The following is a 21,643-nucleotide window of genomic DNA, read 5'->3' on the forward strand; positions in this document are numbered from 1 at the left end:
AGAATATTTGCAGCGCTTCTTTATACGCTGTATCGCTGCTAAATAATGTTTAACCCCTTTCCCATTCCGATGACGTACATGTACACCATCAGATTTTGTTGCGATTTCGTTCTGATGTACACAAAAAACTAAAATAACTTCATTGGTACCGAGGCTCCCACAAGGCCATGTGGCACAGTACTCTATCATAGAGTACGGTCATCAGGGGCAGAGCCAGGGGGGGTGACAGGGGTGACATTCTGCGTATAAGTGTACGACACTCGGTCTGGCGGACTCCGTGCAACTGCATTGTCAGAGCGTGTCGCCAACCGATGGCGTCTAGTTCAACAGCCCGACTCTCTAATCATTCTTGAAATTAAAATTTGTTGAATGTCACCCCGGCCTGAAATCCTGGCTCCGCCATCTGACGGTCATGTCGCTATGGTTCTCTGCAGTGAGGAACAATGTCTTGAAAAACAACGGCACTACTATGCTCATCCAAATAAAAATAACGCCGAGCCGCTTGCGCGTTCCGAGATTCAGACGTGAACAGGACACCCACAGCCTGCAACTCGCAGATGTCTCGGAACGGGAAAGGGTTAATAAAGAGATAAAGTGCCTTTGACTAAATGAGGTTAGAATATACTCGGATCTCTCGTGAGATCCGATCCCGGCGGGTTGATATAGGTAGCTCCGGGGGTTACGCGGCAGGCGGAAAAGGGCAGTACAAAAACATTGCTTACCGTACTTTAATGTTTCCTGCTTTTGACCCTCATTGACCCCAGCTTACTTCGAAAACGTAGCACCCTCCCCAGGGCCATCTTAAAGTAAAGAGCAAAGCTGCTTGTCCAGCCTAACCGTGCACAAAGGGACACCATCGTTGTTGCAATAGATCTAATGGCTTGCATTCTCCGTTGTCCGACAATGGTGGTTCATCAGTGCTTGCGGGAAGTCACGAAAAAGGCTTCACTAGAAAAAGGTGCCCGGGTTCAATGGGCGCAAATGCCGCGGTATAACAAAGCCCGTGCATTCAATCGCACTCAACAATGGACTTTCAAATGAACACTTTTTATTCCAAGCTTAACACAAGTGCATGTTATAGGCAAAAAAGAGAGAATGTTTTTGTTATATAAATTAACCAAGTGACAACAAGTCCTTGGGCAATATCATACCAGTACACACGTTCAGCCTTCAAAAAATGGCGATACAAAAGTTAAGGTTCCATCGCCAAAAGTAGTACGCGTAAACACTTTAATAATTTCAAACCGATAACCCGCAACAGCATTCACTCGCTCTGTGCGTGTTACAGCACGCTGCGTTTCCACAGTAAATAGAATTAGAAAAAACGGAATCAAGCCGCGCCGGACAATTCTTGGTACTGATCGATTCATTTCCTATCCCATGAGTTTGTCACGATGAGTTAAGACCCTTCACTTCCCATCCACTTTTCCCTCCCTTTCACAACGAATGGGAAACCATTTTTTTTTTAAACCAACGTTTAACGCACTCTAGAATTTAGCTCGGGGGTCTGTAACAAAAATAGAGACTTTTTTTCGACTTCGGTACAAAAACTCAACATTTTAAGAGCTCCGCAATGCATGTGAATACATACAAACGTACGTACATAAATTACGTCACAAAGCAGTTCATAAAGAGCCGTTGCGGCTCCGGAGCTGCAGGTTGCCGACCCCCTAGATTAGCTTACGGTAACCATAAGGAAAATATTTTAACAATTTTCTGCCACGTTTTAAAAACAAACTAAGGCCCTGAAGCTGACCCTGAAAACTCTACATCTATTTTGAGGGTGGCCTGGCTAAAAAGTGGGTAGGCCCCCTTTTGCTAAGGACAACCAAGTGGCCCAGCGTAAGTGAGTAGCATGGCCCGGTTACAACTCGCTTAGCAAGTCAAGACTGCCACAAGCCCATTTGTACCAGTTCTAGAATTGGCCGTTCCAGTTTTAAGCGGTCATGGCAACACCATATAAGAGGGTGGGCTGCTCAAGAGCACTAAACGTTTCGTGTGTTTGAACAATGAGACCAGTACCTATAAAAACATAGGTTGGATTCCCGGCGGGTCACCTAATATTAAATCAGGTTCTCAAGTATTACAAGTTTTTGTCGCAGAGTGATAACGAATTATTGTATCCTCATTGCCAGCGATTATTTATTCACTGCTGGATGAAGGCTACCTCCCAAAGACGACGCTAATTGCATATTTAAAATACTTTTCCCTAAAATTTCTGCGACTTCTGTGTTAGTATTCATTTGCCGATTCATGTTTTGTGGCAACCAACCCAACCCATCACATGGAATGGGAGTGCTATCTGGGATCAACCCGCCCACCTGTTATCCACCACCTTCATTCTATGAAGCGTCACAATTCAGGGTCGATTCCTTTTCCATCTAATTTCAGAGAAAGGTATTGGGGCCTCTAGTGGCTGGAGGGGTCGCGTGAATCCACTACGTGCAATGGAAATTCATCAAAAGAGTTGGCTTCTTGCACACAAAATTCAATGCGTGTCGCATCGATACTACGCAATGAATCATTGCATTGTCACACCCCCCAGGAGATGCTGAAAGTCTGCGACATCATCAATCGCCATCCTCTGCCGTTTGTGAAAAAGAGCTTCATAATAGCTCATCGGATTCCTCCAGTATAAATATTGTGTGAAATGGATGAGAATGAGGCAGGGCTTCTCCCAGTCACATGACCCTGGCAGCACTTTTTCGTATGCAGTTAATAAAAACTAAGTAAAATCATATTTACAGTAGACTCTCGAATATCCGCGTGCGGTTTATCCGATTTGTGGATTAACCACGCACCTGAGATTTTGACATAAAGTAATAACTCGTGTATTTTCCCTTAAGCCCAAATACATTATCTAAAAAAAGTTGTGCATTGTTATTCTTGTAAATGGCGATTACAAGTCACGTACTTAAACCGATCAAATATGCGCTGTTAATCCTAAATTCACGTGATCGCCAGTACAGTAGTTGCCATATCTTTACAACAGTGGGTGGAATTTGATTGATATTGATTGGCGTGGCTCTGCTGTCATCCACTTAGTGGGCAGAGTCTTCTGCGCAGGATTAGGAAAGTGTTATCACTGAGCACGTGCATCGGTCGGTAATTAAAACTTAGTGTTTTTGGCACAGATCCGCGGAAAATGGGAATATTTTTGGATTATCCACGATTTTTAATTATCCAGGGCCATCCTCCCCGTCATTCGCACGGACAAGCGAGAGTCTGCTGTAATTAGAAAAAAAAAACTTTTCCTTTTTTTCCATGAAAAAGAACATGTATCATGTTGTTAAAAGTCACAGTACAGTACACCTTTCAGAGCCCACAATTATTATAAGAAAAAAATACACGCTGGGCTCAAGTTTCCTAAGGTTTCACCATACGTGCAAGGATGTTCAGGCAAGTGCGTGCATTGTCGATATGTTCACTACATATCTATCCATCTATCGTCTATCCAGAGCGAAATTAGCCCGGCACAAAAACACTGGCGACATCGCCGACACTTAGTGGGAAATTGCGCTGCGAGACCATACACAACAGGTTCAGACTCTCAGCAGGGTACTTCATATGTATGTTGAACTTCTTTCGCACAGTACGTAGCCAACCGTGCTAATCGGAGGTGCGGGGTGGTGAAGGACAACAAACTAAACGCAAAAAGCGGTCCTTCAATGGCAGTACGTGGGCCAGATGTGGCCTGTAGAGGCATTTCAAGTTCACCGAGAAATATGGCTCGCCGAGCTATAAATATCCAGATAAGTGAGATGAAAGTGTGATAAACAAGATGCAGAGATAAGGGAGTTGTCGACAAGTAACAAAGATTACTATCTGCGAGTTTAACTAGAGAAGAGATGAAAGACCCGGACATAAGAGGTACAGATTAAGGGTCACATACAGATGTTATGATGTCGAGGACACCACAAGATTTCGTAACATCTGTGCCCGTGAAACAAGGACTTTAAGCACATCGCATGACATGTGACTTCAAGTGGCCCGCTGGCACATTTTACCTGTGTGGCCCTCCGGAAAATACATTTGAAGACTGCTGACATTTGGGCACGTGTATACGCAACATACGATTATACGCAGATGTAAGCAAGCGTACGCAGAAGAGCACTGGCAACGAATGCGGCTCATAACGCATGGGCGCCGTGGTGGCGAGACGTTAACGGCCCTGCCTCGTATACAGGAGGTCGCGGATTCGATCGCGACCCTGACACCGGGTCCTCCGATTTTTCCCTCCACATTTAGAATCAACGTCACATGTTTTAGAGTATTTGGCTGCTATTGATTTCCATATGACAAACCAATTTGTTCAGCTATCATTTGTGGCCAGGTCGCTTCTGAAAAATAGCTGCATAGCTCAATAAAAAATCGTTTAGAGTTTAGTTTAGCACGTCCGATATGCGCGTGTCACTCATATACCCGTGAGTCCGACGAACAAAAAAACGAGGAAGAACCTGGATTTTGGGCAAGTCTGTCTAGCAAGAACCAATAACACTAATTTTCTCCAAAGTCCGACTGCGTCGGCAAACACCGCTAAGCAAACAGGATAATAATTACATGCATTTTTTTATGCTGCGTTGGCAGTGGTGGATAAGCAATCAGCAACACTCTCGTCGCTCAACAGCACTGCCTTAAAGGGAACCGATATATATGCGTAATAGGCGACGGTTCACACCATGGCTCTCCTTCATGGTACAATGGCGACAGCAAAAATATAACTTTGATGTCAATATTCTCATCAGGCTGTAAGAAGCACACCATCGTTTTTGGAGATAGGCAACGGTGCAGTACCGAGCGGTGGCGGTTAGTTCTAAGCCATGCCAGTGGAATAGTTTGGTCACACTGACAACGATCGTCAACATCGTTATACGATTGCCGTCATCAACATCATCGTCGTTGTTGTCCCGATGAACTTTAACACAGGTGGTTATTTTATCAGTGGCTGAACAAAACAAAAATTACATTAAAACCTACTAACAAGTTGGCAAGCTAAACTGACACTCACCTATGGTCTTTATTTGAAAAAAAATTCAGACTTCTGACGAGTTTGAACTTCTACCACTCTCATAAACAGGGCCTGCTGCCCTATGAAAACACTGCTACAGGCTGGCCTGATGTTACGGAAAAGAATCATCCACACAAAATCCTAAACTGGTTTGAAAGAAATAGCTCAATGCTTAAAATGACAATTCACCACCCCAGTGAATGTTTCATCAACGTAGCAAGGTAAGAAGCGCATCAGTGAATCTGTTTAACACGTAGGCTTTCGCGACCAATATCAGCGAGTCTGTCCTCTTAAGTGGACATCGGGCAGTTCTTATCTCTTGATCAAGTCATCGAAATTCCACATTGCTCTGGCAGAAAAGTCTCTCCATGGGACAATCAGAAGGCACCCCCCCCCCGGTTTTACCCCACCAAAGCAAAACATTCCTCGTTCTGCCGACCTCACGGACTTACGAACCTCTGCCCGCCTTCCATGCTCGCCACGTCGACATCGGCATAAAACGTGGAACACGGCTCCTCCTCCTCCTCCTCCACCTCATCAACCCGCCTTTCCTCTCTCCCCACCTCATCTCCACGGTCGTGCCGTCCAAGCGCCAGCAGCAGCACGTCCCTCTCGGCGTGCCGCAGCTGGTGCGTTTTTAGTGTGGAGAAGCGTGTGAAGCCGCGGTCGCACGAGCGGCAGCGGTACGGCTTCTCGCCTGTGTGTGTCAGCCGGTGCGACTTGAGGTTCGAGCGGTGCGAGAAGGCCTTCCCGCACACATCACACACGTGCGGCCGTTCGCCCGTGTGCGTGCGCATGTGCACCGTCAGTGAGTCCGAGCGCGCAAAGCGCCAGCCGCACTGGGCGCACGTGTGCCGCCGCTCTCCACCGACGTCGCCGCTCGCACCAATGCTGGCGCCCGCCCTCCTGCCGCGCCACCGCCACCGCGCGGGCGCCATCACCGCGCCCGTGTAGGGCCTCGCTCCTCTCTCCGAGATTCTGGTGCCGCTGGCGGCGGCGGGGTCAGTGGCGGTTGCTGCCGCCGAAACTAATGGGTCGTCCGAGTTGCACTGGAGTTTGCCTCTCGCCGGCAGGACCGGCCTGGCGGGCAGCCTAGTGGCCCTCGTGACTCGAGTGCGCTGGGTGGTGGACACCTGCAGTGACGTCACTTCCTGGATGATGAATCCAGAATGCAATGGCGTCCCTTGCCCTACAGGAGACAACATTGGACAGACTTTAGAAGCAGCGTAGACCCGCCGGTCCGGGGTGCAACGCCAACTCGCGGGCTAGTTTGTTTGACTCTTTTTGTTTGTTCTTTTATTGTCGCCTGGTTTATTATTCGTCAGCAAGGGCTCGGGTTCTTTAGTTTTACGGCCAGCTGGCGAAGATGAAGATGATGATGTTCGGCAGGTGAGATATTCCGACGTCAAAGTGGTGCTGCAAGTGCGCTTTGGGCTTGCATACTGGGGAGCGATTGTTTTAAGTCACCACGGAGAGGTGGGTTTTCACGCATGCATTTACTTAATTTCAGTGCAAAGTCGCAAAGGTTGTAAAGCCCTCATTCCTTTAGCAACATCAAAATAATGGAATACAAATTTTAAAACATTTGAAAAATGACATCCAATCACATGCCAGTGTGGTAATTCGTGAAATGTGATTTCACGTGGAACCTCAACAAACCGTTGCTCGGCAACAAATACTAAACGCCTGTCTTGCAAAAACCAGACCCTCAATCAGCACGGCCGCAAAAAAATCTTCCGTCTCTTGAAGACAGCAGCGTTCGGACACACTATTCCACGCAGGGCCAAATGTTTGCCGGGCAACATTCCTGCCGGATGGACATTTCACCATACCGGGAAGTATTTTGCGCCTCTACCAAGTCCCCGTGAAAAAATGTGAAGTACCAAGAGGCACTTCATCTGTTCAAATGCAAAGTGGAGCATCGCCGCCGAGATTGTTACGCGAAGCAGACGAACAACATCCACAGCCAAGGCGTAAAGATAGGCGCTTGCCACCGCAATCGCGTGCGACATCAGGATACGCTGGTGTCATCCACACGAGCGCAGCTCTGCAATGTAAAGCTTGGGATCTTTGCAAAGGCAGCAGGGACTCTTTGACCTGGGCCTGAGCCTTAGCACAGTGCTCAGATGATGCAAGTGGTGATAGATTTGCGTGATGTCGTGGCGTCCCGGTCTTGAGAGGTTTTCGGAGATTACTTCCGATCGCCACGTTCTATGCTTGCGCCCAGAGCTTGGTGCACTTTGAGCACCGAATAACAAATTCCACGTGTCTTCATGTGTTCTGTTTGTTATTTTTTTTTCGTCTTCAGCCCGTTCCCCCCTCCACAGGTGCACGATTCGTTCCCCGGAGTGCTCGTTTGAAGCTCTGGTGCACGTGCGCACCCGCAGGGAAGCACGTTTGACGAAATAAACTGAGCGATGGAAAAGAAAAAAAACTGAGGGGCGCCACATGCCCATGGTAGCTTTCTGTCAAGGTGAGAGTTAGCTTTTGCTTCCCAAGGCCACTGAGTCGAAAACTAGTGGAGCTGGGTGCCAAAGCTGAAGCTTGATTTTTGAGTGACTGGCGGCAATTGGTAATAGAAAGGTTGAGTGACTGAAAACACCCCTTCTGGCTCAGTCACACACACACACGTATATATACCTACTGCCGTGGAATGGCTTTTAAAAACTTATCACACGTTTATAAACTCGTCTGTTGCTTTTCAAATGCCACAAATGCCAAAGGAAAGAAGTCTTATACCTATACACATGTCAGGACAGCTCAAACTAATCTAAAAAGTTAAATTAAATTTCAACATATACAGTTTCCGCGCATCTGCAAACCAAACATTCTTAAGACGCCGGGGAGGCATGTTGCACAAAAACATTCGAGAACAGAACAATTTAAGGCCAACAAAGTATATTAAGGTGTCATATAGTATTAAGCCAATGTGTTTTAAGTGATTGTCATTCAGACAAGACACATGACGACTTAAAAAGGAATCGCAGTGCATCGTGGGAGTCATGAACCGCATCACATGTCACAGCGGACAAGTCACCGTCTACGCAGGTGGATGGTCGCAAGCTTGACCACAATGGCACCACCAAGCGATTTGCCGATGATCCATTGAGGCCAACAAAGGCGTCTTACCAGCACAGAGCTTTAAAATCTGCTACGGACTATTTAAAGAGGCCCACGCAAGCAAGTGACCAATGAAGGACATGAGATGCTGCAACGAAAAAGCAGCAAAACAAAGAAATTTGGAAAAATAATGGGCAGACATCTTAACTTCAAAGAATAAAAGAAACAAGATGAAGAGGCTCTGGTGGATGGATGTGAGGGTGCAAATGTGCTAAGGATACGAGTGGCACGATGGAAAAGTAATTTAAAAACGATATTTCAACGCCACCATGCACAAGCCCTCCCCAGAAAGCAAAGTCTCGTTTTTTTATCATTATTATTTAACAAAGGCGCTCACAAAGTTGGATGCACACAGCATAATGCAGTCGATGAGATGAACGCGACTTTTCCAACAGGTTCTTGGGAGCCCTGGTTTTTAATTTTCAAGCAATAAGCTATGCAAGTTGGTAAAGCTACGCTACACAATAACCACCGTATCGCCACGGCACCTCCGATTAGCACGGTCGGCTATGGTGCGAAATAAGTTAAATATACATACATTGTGAATTGGATTATTTTGGTGCTATGAATGTCTAAATTAAGGGCCGCTTTGTGGCCAGGTCGCTTTTGAAAAATACGTTAATAACCTCAGTGGGCTTTGCCTGGTAGGATGGGGATGGTTTCGTTTTATTTTTATGTATTTTGGTGATTTGTTTACCTTTCTGTGCACAGCTTTCATGTTTTGTACTGTTTGTTGTTGTCACGTTCTTACCCCGTGCCCTTACTGGACATCGGTGAAGAAAGAGCTTTATAGCTCATCGGATTCCTCCAGTATGAATATATATTCTGATTCTAATATACGGCGCTTGCGCATATATACACACACACACGCCGAGTGTATTTATACCTTCTTTGCATAATTGTTATTGTACTATTGATGTTTTTTATATATAGTTCTATTGTTTTGATCGAGGCTACGCACGATTATTTTATGTATCCATCTACATATCTACCTCTGCAACATTCCAACATTGTCGACCCCAGTGTTGGGCTGGACAAATGAAAAAGAGCTTCATTGCCTATCGGGTTTTTCCCGCATAAATACAATGTCGTCGACGCCTAATACAAAGCTGTAAAAATCACACACGGGTGCAATAGAATGTTGTTTTATGACTGCCACTGCTCCATGAACTGCTGAAAAAATAAAATGCAACTGCAATGCCCGATCACACCCCTGACAAGCAGCACATTTCGAGTCACACCACTGGAAGCAGAGACTCTTTGTGGCTTACCGTGTGACGCGACTTTCTTCATAGAAAAGCTGAAAAGAATTCAACTGCCCACCGTTTATTGCTGGTATATGTAATGGAGTATACGCGCGTGTTGATGTGCTCGTGGTTTTAAACCGGGCAAGGCTGATGGTGAGAAATAAATGGTCTCCCGTCGATTGAGTGTAAATGCCCTATAAGAAGAGACAGTATGTATGTTTACCAGCCTTATATACCGCACAAAGTTTAACATGCAGTGCACAAATATCTGATACTATGTATTCTGCATGTTCACGTGGTTCACTTGCTCCATGTCCCTGTGTCCCCCCATCTCCTGTGTCTCCCCATGTATACCCTATGCATTTTTGTGTGTGCCAGTGCACCCTGCGCATCTGTGTCTCAGCCTGCTGTGCGTTGTCTCTACCAGTCCCCGTGTGTCTCAGGGCATCACATGTCTCTGCGTCTCCTCATATGTCCCCAGTGCGCTGCATATCCCATACGTCTCTCCGTGTTGACTGTACATCGCCGTGGGTCTCTATGTGACTCAGTATTCTATGTCTCGATATTGTTCCCGTTTTCTGTATGTCGAAGCTTGTCTCTACATGTTCCAATTTGCTGTGCGAGTCTGCGTCTCTCAGGGAATCTCTTGGGGGTCTCTTCATCTGCTCGTGTCCATGTTAGCTGCATGTCTCCGCATATCCCCGCACATCCCTGCCTTTCGCAGTACCGTTCCCATGTGTCTCCGCATGTCTCCATGTGTTCCCGCTCATTCCCGTGTGTGTCTCCGTGTGTCTCTGTGCTCTTGCCTGGGTGCTGCGTGCTGGTCGTTGCCACTGCCACTGGGTCTGCCGGCCCCTGCCAGCTGGCGTGGTTGCCCTCGTCTCCTCCCGGCGCAAACTCCAGCGATGATGCTTCACCTACAACATTCGACAGAGAATTACTCCTCATCATTGCAGTTGCCATATTCCATCTTATTGCAAAATTTTTCATTTACAAAAAAAATAATATGCTGATGATCTCGTCAGATCTCGGAAGCCAAGCAGGTATGAGCCTGGATGGTGCCAAAGCCAGCCTGGTGGCTGTGCTACGCAGCGGACAGCAAAGCAACGTGGAGAAATATCCATTGCCGTCATGTCTATGCTCCCCGTCTTCACCAACCTGAACTAACCAGCGTATGGTGAAATAATCACCACTCACGATGCATCAGTTGATTGACAAAAGGGCCGTACATCTATACAATGGATGCCCTCGGTAGATTCGAGGAGACACCGATTTACTGAATTGATTGCTCAACACCCCCATTACATTCTCGCCACAACCGTGCGCTGTCTGTACTAGACTCTCCCCCTGCCATCCCATCATCTTCATGAGCTATGATCAATCCACTGCTGGATGAAGGCACCTCCAAGGCCGCTGACGCCACCTCTCATGACCCTGCAATGCAAAAATCTGTCGAGCATCTGTACAGAAACACTGACCGCTTCGCTCCAACGTCTCGACGGATGTTATCTCAGACGCAATGCATCGCTTGCGCTAATTTTGTGAACGAAGTTTGTTGACGGAAATGTGTTTTTATTATAGTCAGCAATAACTGAGTGGACGAAAATCAGAGCGTGACAAAGACTACGTCAACTTCCCACCGTACCGTAAATGATGAGATGATACAAACGAGCTTGAATGAAGAAGCAGACCGAGATAATTTCATTAACATCATTAGAGACTGCAGTGCACTTAGGAAGACCAAACACTTGAAAAGATTTCCAGAGTTCAATTTATGGGCTGGCCTGACGATGTTAGAGGGGTGGAGGAAAAAAGTGTGCACCACTCGCACCAACGTTTAACAAGTGAATGGACTAAACGTTTGACTGCTTTAGTCGACTCGACAAAGGCGATGACCAAAACGAAATTCATACACTAAGATTTAACTAATATTTCATGGGTTTGTCGCCAACAGAACGAAGATTACCATTAAAACTCCAAAACAAACTTCACAGACAAGTCCGTGGCCGTCTGGAACGCTCCTCCTTCCGATATCAGAAAGCCACTGGAGCTATGCACTTTTAAATAATCTAGATCGAAAACTAATATTTTCAAAACTGCTTTTTGTGTTTAGTTTGTTGTCCTTCCCCACGCCCCTCCAATTAGCACGGTTGGCTACGTACAGTGCCAAAGAAGTTCAACATACATATATACAACACCCCACGCATACATAACACCACTCACACACAACTACACATCATCAGCAATCAAGCTTACCGACTCCGGTCCAGAATTATGCTTGTCTTGAAATGCTGCTAGAATTGCACGCTCCCCCCACACACCCTCCGATTAGCACAATTGGCTACGTATGGTGCAAAAGAAGTTGAACATGCATACATACGACGCTTGTGCATATACACACGCAGAGTGTATTTACTATTTAAGTAGTTTTTTTAATAGAAATTGTTCTGTGTTTTGTTCGAGGCCATGTACGATTATTTTTTGCATACATTTACATAATAACGTCCTCTGAAATGTTCCAGTCCAAGTCCAAACACGCATACACATGTAAAACACAAAACCAGCCGACTAAAACAACCACCGCAGATGCTCACCCCTCGCCAGGCCAAAGCCCCCACCCTTGCCGCCGGCCGATTCCGCGGGGGCGTTGAGGGGGGCGGCGTCCATCTGGTGTCCCGGCTCCCCCCACGACAGACGCCGGCTGCCGCCCTCCGCACCCCGTCGAGACGGCGGATGCGCCGCCGACGCCACCACTGCCGACGCCGCCGCCGCGCTTCGCTCATCTGCAACCGACACGCGGCGGGCGAGTTGCAGCGCGAGCCGTCGGCCTGCCATCATCGCCATCGTCTGTGCGGGGTGGACCACAACTGTACAAAATTATTTGGCACGTGTCGTGACGGGAACTGGCAAGATCCGGCCATGTCCGTCCAGTACTCGCTGAGCTGCATTGCCTTCTGGTTGCCGAATGAATAGATTATAAGGTCACGCTCATTACACAGAAAGTGCTTGCCACAAATGAACGACAATACCTTGCTGATCTTGTGAAGGAGCATAAACCATCACGCGAACTCGGGTCATCCTCATAGCAGCGGCTTTTGGCTTACCATCAAACAAAGACGTCTGAAAAGCTCTTCCATTCAATAATAGGCCACTAGAGCAACGCACTTTTAAATCTAAAAATAATTTCTTTAGAACTATTTTTTGTATTTAGTTAGTTGTCATCCCCCCACACCTCTGATGAGCACCGTTGGCTACGTACGGTGCGAAAAAAGTTCTACATATATACATACAAAAGAGGAAAACGTCGATTAGAATACAGATAAAAGTTGAAAGACATCGTGTTCATCTGCAGGGTGTGTCACGAGAAGCGATGGTGGCCATTTGGCGAGCATAACAAAGGAGCAGCAGCCAAAGAAGAGTACATGCCGAGAGGATGTACACAGAGAATAAGCAGCAATGATGAGCCCTTGTGTGTTACGTGGACCATTACATCGCAGGTTTTCGCAAGAGATGGCGACGGGCTTGGATCATGTAGGATTATTCAGAAAAAAAATGACACGTTAGCGCCACGCGGCGTCACCTTCGCACGCCTCCATCTTCACCCCGTACCACGAGCGCTGGTCGGTGACCCCTGTCTCCACCGACCTAATTCCTGTAGCTACGCCGCCCGTTGATGCCTCCGGCACCTCCCCTGCTGAGACAGCAACCGGTAGCACTGCGTCACAAAGCGATCCCGTGCGTGCTATTTACATACAACTAAACTATCAAACAATTTTCATTTTACAAGGTAGTGTATGCATGTTGAACTTCTTTCGCACCGTACGTAGCCAACGGTGCTAATCGGAGGTGCGGGAAAGGTAAGAACCACTGAGCTATACAGCTCTTTTTCAGAAGTGACCTGGCCATCACAAATGATAGCTCAACAAATTGGCTTATCACGTGTACATTTATAGCAGCCAAATACTCTTCAGCCCATGTTTATAAATGTGGAGGTAAAAACCCGAGGACCCGGATAAAAATCCACGCGACCACAGGAAGAACATGCAAACTCCAAATATACATGTGTCAGGGTCGGAATCGAACCCATGCCTCCTGTATCCCGGGCGAGGTACTTAACATCTCGCCACAGTGCCTAGAAACTACATTAGAAACTGATGAGTCTGGCCATTGCCTACAGACTCCATCAGAGACCAAGCTACATGTTCTTCCCTTTTTAAAATGCATTTTCTTGAGAGGTGTATTATTATGCAATTGACAAAATCCATTACTTTTATTGTTACATCAAAAGAGTCATGCATACCTGTCAACCCATACAGTTTACCCGTATTCTTGTACAGTGAAATTGAGTTCAGGTCCATACGGCCTACAGATGTTTCAATACGGGCAAAAATATTTGTTATCCATTTGTTCGTGTTTCTCCCTTGTGATTGGACTTTGTCGGATGAACGTTGAGATTCATAAAGGCACGGGGTGACCAATACGGTCTGAACTGGTATGTAATAAGGTAGGCACTGATAAGGGGTTGACAGGTATGGTGATATAACATTAGTAACATTAGTTACATCACAAGAGTGGGTGATTCTGAGAAAACCAGGACAAGGTGGCAACCTTAGGCTGAAAGCAAAATCACCGGCAACGCCATGACCTCGCACCCACCAGATTCCCCGTTAAAGTCGCGCTCCTCAAACTCCTCGACTGCCGACGACGGTTCGTCCTCGGCGTTTGTGAACTCGCCTGTGTCATCTGAGTGTAGCAGGGAACAAGACACGTGTGTTAACTTTCACCTGTTGAACGGATTCCCTTTACATGCATCACAAACAGCGCTCTAGATCACGATGTGTACGGAGAATTTTCACCTTTCGTAAAAAATAGAAATTTGTATACGACATTTAAATTGAATACGTAACAGCATGTGTAGCGATTGTGCCAGGAAGCTGTGAGTTTGTGCGATGGAAAACAGACGCACGCATGTGATAGCAGTGCAATGGTTCACACCATGTGTCACCCCTAAGCGCATGGGAAGCACCAGGAACATGGGAGCAGCAAGACGGACGCCGAGAGGCGGGCCTAGACAAAGAGGTGGTTCCAAGTGCTGAACCAGGATTTGAAGAACTCTGGAGTGGATGTGGCCCAGGACTTGAATGAGTGGAACGATAGAACCAGAATGGCAAAGCCCACATGAGTGGGAAAAATACTGGAATTAAGAAGTCAAAGCACAATTGTTCTGCGTCACAAAAACAAATGGACTGCAGAGCTCTTTGAGCAGAAACAACACTCACTGTGGTTTGAATAATCATTGGGCAGCTTTGCCGTGAGATGATCACCCTCAGGTGGTCTGTACTTTGTGCCTCCGCTGTTGCTCGGCGTAGACAAACCCCCCACATAAGCGACATCCATGGAGCCCAGCTTCTCCATAGACATCGACAGCTCCCGGCTAAGGCCACCAAAGAGCGCGACCAGCACATCCACCAGGCTGCTCAGCACCAGGTCCATGCGTAGAGCAGCTGTTTCGGATTGCGCCGTCGTCTCGCCATCATGGTGCTCGGCGCCCTGCAGGGCCTTCACCACCTGCCGCAGCACGGCGTAGAAGCCGAAGGGCAGGCGGTCGCGTGCCGTGGCCAACAACTCGGCCCGCACGAGGCCGTCCCTGACGCAGGCGCGCAGGACTCCGTAGTCCCGGATGCCCAGCTCCGAGTCCATGGCCTGGGCCACCTCCGCGTTCACGCCCTGCGCCTCCAGCCACGCCGGGAAGTCCTCGCTCCAGGAAGCAGTGGCAGCACATGCCATTTTTTAAAAGACCTGGAGAGACGGAAGTAGAAGTAGAATGCGAGCAACGGTTAACATTTAAGCGACATATTATCAGATTAATATTATTTCCTCAGGAAAGACTGGTCCCACCATACGGATGTGGAATTTCCAGCAATGGCGCGGGACTGCTGGTGATGAATACCACACAAGAATGCGTACATTTAAGACTTGAAAAGTGTACACATTACACTCATTGTTTCCTCTACAAATGCTAAAAACTTGTCCAGCACCATAATGTGTTCAACAACCATTCAGGAAGTAAAAATATTTCTCTTTCTGCTTCTTTAATCATGCTGCTGGACATTGGAATTAAATACCATAGTCTCTTTTTCCAAGCTGCTATGACCTTGCGCAATGCAATTCAATTATTAGTTATTATCTATTGAACACATGTAGGATGGTCACCAGGAGAAAATGTTAAAGTGTGTTGCTCGGAAAAATGGAAGGAACCGGAAAGAGAATGGCTTCACGATGACATAAAGAGATTGGTGCCAGAAAGATGTGGCACTACCTTGAGCATATTGGCACAAGCCAGAGGAAATTACAAAACAAATGACAAAATGTGCAGTGGACAACTATGGTTATCTACCCATGCATCGTGATGACGATTCCCAATCCAAGCACTATGTTGTTGGCGGTTGCTTGGTATTCATGGACATGCATTCACACACCGCGACAGAAAAAACTGGACCTCGTTCGTTCGCTACCTGCACCGTCAGCCTGGAACTCCCTCACCCTGATGCCTGGTGTGGGCAGAGCATGTCATTAGAAGGGACAATGGCCGGTTGTTGAGCTAAAGAAGGCAACATACCTGAGAGGACGTCCTAAGAGAACGTGCCTGAGAAACAGAGCGATGAATTCAGCCCGCGTGAAATGAGGCATTACATGGATTGTTGCATATTGGACACCTTAGGTGAAGTATGGTCAAATAACGCCCACGCCCCACCCCCCCACATGCACGGCATGGGACAGCCCTCATCCAGCAGTGGTTTGGTAAAAGGGCTGTGCGTGAGAATTGGGCTCAAGGCCAAGACAACTCGGTCACATTCCATCGCCCACGCCTGTCACCTGTGAAACCCGTGGCATACGTTGATTGATGTACAGTAGACTTTCGATTACCTGCGTTCGGTTTATCCAATTTGCAGATTAACTCTGCACCTGTGATTGACAAATTAATAACTCATAGATTTTCCCTTAAGCCCAAATTAACAATCTAAAAACAGTTATAAATTGTTATTCTTGAAAATGTGTATTACAAGTCACGTGCTTAAACCGAACAATTATGTGCTGCGATTAAACCGTAATCCACCTAATTTCCTCTACAGTACAGTAGTTGCATATCTTTACAACAGTGGGCGGAGTTTGATTGATTTTGATTGGCGTGGCTCTGCTGCCATCCACTTAGTGGGCCGAGTCTTCTGCATGGGAGCAGGAAAGTGTTATCACTGATCACGAGCATCAATACATGGATCCCTGCAGTCACGAAAACTTCAAATCTAGATCAAATCTAGATCAATACATTATTTTCCTCCACATTTGTTTTGTTCGGTAACAAACTCAATTTTGTTAAGTTAAACATAATTGATACCTAATTTAGTGGCTTTTGGGATAGAGATCCGAGGAAAATGGCTATTTTTGGATTATCGAGATTTTGAAATTGCGGCCGTCCTCCCAGTCATTAGTGTGGATAATCAAGTGTCTACTGTACGTTGCTCATTAACGGAGCTGCCCAAACATCCTAATGCAAGACCTTCCTGAAAAAGTCTTGAGACTGTGAGACGTTTCTGAATTTTAAAAAACCACAACATTAGAGTGGGTGACAAGTCAACAGTGATCGTCCTATGGACGGGAACAGCCCTGCCCTGAGAATGTGGAACTTCCACCAATTGTTCAGGGCCCGCCAATAAAGACGAGTGCAGCTCCACACTCAATTTGTTACTTTGACAACCGCACGTATTTGTGCAAATATATAAAAGTATTTTTTGTCTGTCTATCTGTCTCTCGGTCTATATGTCTGCGCACACGCCTTGCAACGCTTTTAACTGAAAAACTGTTGGGTTTACATTTCAACAATGTACACAGATTCAACACATTAAGCCCCCGGACGAAAAAGCGCTTTGTTTTTCACCTCCGTCAAATTTTAACTAATTAAATCACACTTTATATTACGCTGATCGTGGCGCCAAAGCACGCATCTGCGCATGCGTGGAAACGCTGACTCGCGGTTGCCCCTAGCAACGCACACCAGCTCGCTCAGCGGCGATGGGTGAGAGGTTCTCCTTCGCGTTAAAAAGGCGAAGAAAAAATACAGAAGCGCAACACCCCAATGTGTGCAGTTACTAATATAGAGTTGTTAGATACTACTGTAAAGTTGGTAGGTACTACTGTAGAGCAACCGGGGGATGATGGGGGGGGGGGGGTAGCAGCCCAGCCCCAGCCAGCCAAGATGCCACCTCGGCCGGCTGGGCAATTTAGCCGAGGCCGGCGACACTCCGTGGGACTAGGCCACACCACGGCACTCCCTGACTCACCGGCGCAATGCTCCGTAGTTGTCTATACTACTGTAGAGTCAGTAGGTACTACTGTAGACTCAGGAGCTACTATTGTAGTCAGTATGTACTGCTATAGAGTCAATAGATACTACACAACAGTCAGAAGATATTGTAGTCACTAGATACCACTCTCGTTACAACTATAGAGTTGGTACATACTACTGTAGAGTCGATAGATATGACTATAGTCGGTAGAAACTATTATAGAGTCGGTAGATACTACTGTAGTCAGTAGATACTACTGTAGAGTCAGTAGATACTACTTTAGAGATATAGATACTACTGTAGCGTCAGTAGACACTGCTATAGAGTCAGTAGATACTACTGTGGTCACTAGATACTACTGTAGAGTCAATAGCTACTACTGTAGAGTCGGTAGATACTACTGTAGAATCGGTAGATACCACTATAGAGTCGGTAGATACTACCGTAGAGTCGGTAGATACTACTACAGTCAGCAGATACCACTATGGTCAGTATATACTGCTGCAGAGTTAGTAGATATGACTATAGCGTCAGTAGATACTGCTAATAGGCAGCTGATACTGCTATAGTCAGCAGATACTACTATAGCGTTAGCAGTTACTACTACAGTCAGTGGATACTATTATAGATTCAGCAGATACGAGTGAATAGTTACTACAATAGAGTTGGTTGATACTACTATAGTTGGCTGATATTACTATAGTCAGTAGATACTGCAATAGTCAGCAGATACTGCTAGAGTCAGAAGATACTACTATCGAGTCAGCAGATACTATAGAGTTAGTATACTACTGTAGAGTCAGTAAGTACTACTACGGTCAGTAGCTCCAACTACAATCAGTAGCTCCAACTACAATCAGGTACTACTATAGCGTCAGTAGATATTACTATAGTCAATATATACTACTGTAGAGCCAAATACTGCTAGACTCACTAGATATTACTCACTATTGTATGTAGAGTGTGTAGGTATAAATGCCTATGGGGAGGTAAACATTTTTGAGGGGTGGGGGGGTCGACAATTTTTGGAAACATTTTAGATCAACTATTTACTCCCCACTTTCTATTACTTTTTAATTCAGGACTTCTGCAAGCCTCTTATCATTTTGTTGACGGACAAATGGACAAACGGAATGCTGGGCATTCACAATAGCTTAGTATTTGTGTATTAATATGTTATGTTTTTAAGAGAAGATAAGTTTTGAATTAAATCTTCCCCTGGGCAACGCCGGGTACTTCCTGCTAGTAATATATACTTTATTTTACTGTCATTGTTCAAAAGCTCGCATTGGCCCGGATCTATCCACCGTTGGATGAAGGCCTACTCAAGCCTGTTGCCATCTTGCACCGATCATGCGATGCAATAATCCGAGCCGAGCGCAGGACAGGGACTCCTATTTTGTTTTGTTGCCAGATGAAAGGGGAAAACTTATTCTCATATTTTGGTACTGGCAAAGGAGGTCCCATGAGGGACTCTTCTACTTACAAAAATTTTACTTACAAACTTTCAGAGATACGAATAAACTTGGTCCATACCTCCAGTTGCCTGTTCGGACCAAGAGTTATAAGATCAACCGCCGCGCTATAGATGGCGGCGGTGGCATCTACATCTGCAGATCGTGAAGAACCAGCAGCATCTACAGATAATGAAGAACCAGTGGAATCTACATCTGCAGAACATGAATAAACAGTGGCATCTACATCTGCAAAACGTGAAGAACCAGTGGCATCTACATCTGCAGAATGTGAAGAACCAGTGCCATCTACATCTGCAGAATGTGAAGAAAGTGGCATCTACACCTGCAGAAAGTGAAGAGCCAATTACATCTACAGATTATACAATTTTTAATGCCATGACCCGTGTTTTTGTGTACATGCCGTACAACATGTTTGGAATCGTCAGAAGTAAAGTTGGGACTTACGAACAAATCGACTTACGAACAAGACCTCTAGAACCTAACTCGTTCGTAAGTAGAGTACCTGTAGCTGCATACAAAAATGGGAGGTGTGCATGTGATGCCGACAACAAGAATTTTAACGCGTGAATCAGGAAATCCCAAAGTTATAAACATCACATTGACTGTTAATAAAAGGCAAAAAACACGTGATGAATCATTGCATTGTACTCTCCAACACACAACCGGCATGCTGTACTAGTAACAAATTAGCACCTTTTGTTTACGTGACAACCCCTTACTAATTGGCTGTGTTGGGTGGTGGTGGCAGGTTTAACGACACATTTCCTGATGCTAGTTGTAATCACTGGCGAAACGTCGTACTCGAATTGGACTCTCCAACACACCGGTGTGCTGAACTAGTAATGAATTGCCACGTTCTGTTTACGTGACAAACCTTTACTAATTGGCTGTCGGGTGGCGGGTTTAACGACACGTTTATATTTACGCGATCTAACCCCAAAAAACCTCTATTATGGATAATAATTTCATCGTCATATCCCCTAGAAGACGCTGAAATTCCATGACATCATTAAACATCACCCTCTGACGTTTGTGAAAGAGCTTCATAGCTCATCGGATTCGTCCAGTAGAAATACATTTGGATTTTTGAAGAAAAAACAAGTTAACTTAGCCACTAAAAATCCACCACACAAAAGCTAATAGCTCAGCGCTAGGTTTTACCTGGTAAGTTAAAAAAATACAGGGCGTTTAAAAAAAATGTATATTGTTTAGCTTTATTTGCATATTCTTTAAAATATTTACCTTATCTATACTTTGCACTCCTATCGTATTTCAGTATTGTTTGTTGTAACTTTATGACCCCGTGCCCCTACTGAGACGTGAAAAAAGAGCTTTATAGCTCATCGGATTCCTCCGGTATATATTTTTAAGTTGCGTTGGCAATGGTGCACAAAGCACATACAAAAGGCAATACATTCCTCAACAACGCGGCCTTAAAAACACACGCATATATAGGCGACGTTTCGGACAATAACCCTTAACAGGATATACATTTTATAAGAGCGGCCGGTCCAGTGGCGGAGATGAGAGCTATAACATCGGCTAATTGTGTAGGTATTAACATCTGCAAGATATAGCAACGGACAAAGGAAGACTTTAACCCAGCAGTTCATAAAGAGAGAGAGCACGGCTGATAATTAGTATTATTGTTGTCAATGTTTAATTGTGTTATTACTCAACCGTACTAGCAGGCCTCAGGCCTAGGCAACCCCCGCTTAGAACGCCAATAATCGTCGCAAAAACTCACCCACTCCAGCCCGCAGCCAGATAAAGCCGTTGTTTTTTTCCGTATTAACGTTGACTGAATGTATTCTTTGGGTAAGCGAGAAAAACGAGCGCCGCTTAATAACGACAATATCAAAAGTAACAATAGCGAAGGCAATTAACATTAACACGCGGGAAGCTGTCGATGGTGGTGGGGGGGCGGTTCGAGTTCCTTATCGACGCGCGGGCTGATTCGGGAGAACGTCATCGGCGACAGAGCAATCGTCGAGCGCTCCGTCATCGGCGACAGAGCAATCGTTGAGCGCTCGTCATCGGCGACAGAGCAATCGTCGAGCGCTCGGTCATCGGCGACAGAGCAATCGTCGAGCGCTCGGTCACCGGCGACAGAGCAATCGTCGAGCGCCTGGGGTGGGGCGCGGCGATCGGTCAGGTGGGTGGGGTGGGGTCCCTAATATTTTATTTTAATTAAATGAAAATTCAAACGTGGGACGTAATTTAAAGATTGTTTTATGCATATTTATATTTAAACCGCGTTTTAAATGTGTTTTTATTATTTTACACTGTTGTTGAAAATGTATTTCATGATGGTTGTCAAGGGGGGCCCAAATCGTAGCTTTGGCCACCAGGGGGGAGGGAAAGGCACCCCGTGCTCCCTACGCTATCGTTACGCTTTTAACTCAGCTTCAGCTTCCCATAAATCACGCGACTTCTGTGTGACCC

At 46.0% G+C, this 21,643-nt stretch overlaps 1 protein-coding gene across 5 annotated transcripts in view; it reads right to left on the reverse strand.

Moving 5' to 3' along the window:
• LOC116942417 (uncharacterized) overlaps window positions 1-21,238 on the reverse strand; it is a 44,582-nt gene extending 23,344 nt beyond the window's left edge. Inside the window, exons 1-7 of one of the 5 annotated variants that reach the window (XM_032954330.2) lie at window positions 20,946-21,237; window positions 14,655-15,174; window positions 14,032-14,118; window positions 12,956-13,066; window positions 11,970-12,158; window positions 10,182-10,292; window positions 1,032-6,197 (exon numbers count right to left, since the gene is read on the reverse strand). In XM_032954330.2, the coding sequence (XP_032810221.1) occupies window positions 5,449-6,197; window positions 10,182-10,292; window positions 11,970-12,158; window positions 12,956-13,066; window positions 14,032-14,118; window positions 14,655-15,162 (1,755 nt within the window). In that variant the 5' untranslated portion in view covers window positions 15,163-15,174; window positions 20,946-21,237 and the 3' untranslated portion in view covers window positions 1,032-5,448. Of the gene's footprint in view, window positions 1-1,031; window positions 6,198-10,181; window positions 10,293-11,969; window positions 12,159-12,955; window positions 13,070-14,031; window positions 14,119-14,654; window positions 15,175-20,945 lie in introns of those variants that run through there. The other 4 variants (XM_032954322.2, XM_032954349.2, XM_032954356.2 and 1 more) reach the window with 4 other exon arrangements.
• Between the last annotated feature and the right edge of the window lie 405 nt (window positions 21,239-21,643).

Source organism: Petromyzon marinus, chromosome 1 (assembly GCF_048934315.1).
Source record: "Petromyzon marinus isolate PM22_M1 ecotype Great Lakes invasive population chromosome 1, UKy_Petmar_22M1.pri1.0, whole genome shotgun sequence".
In the NCBI taxonomy this organism is placed as follows: domain Eukaryota; kingdom Metazoa; phylum Chordata; class Hyperoartia; order Petromyzontiformes; family Petromyzontidae; genus Petromyzon; species Petromyzon marinus.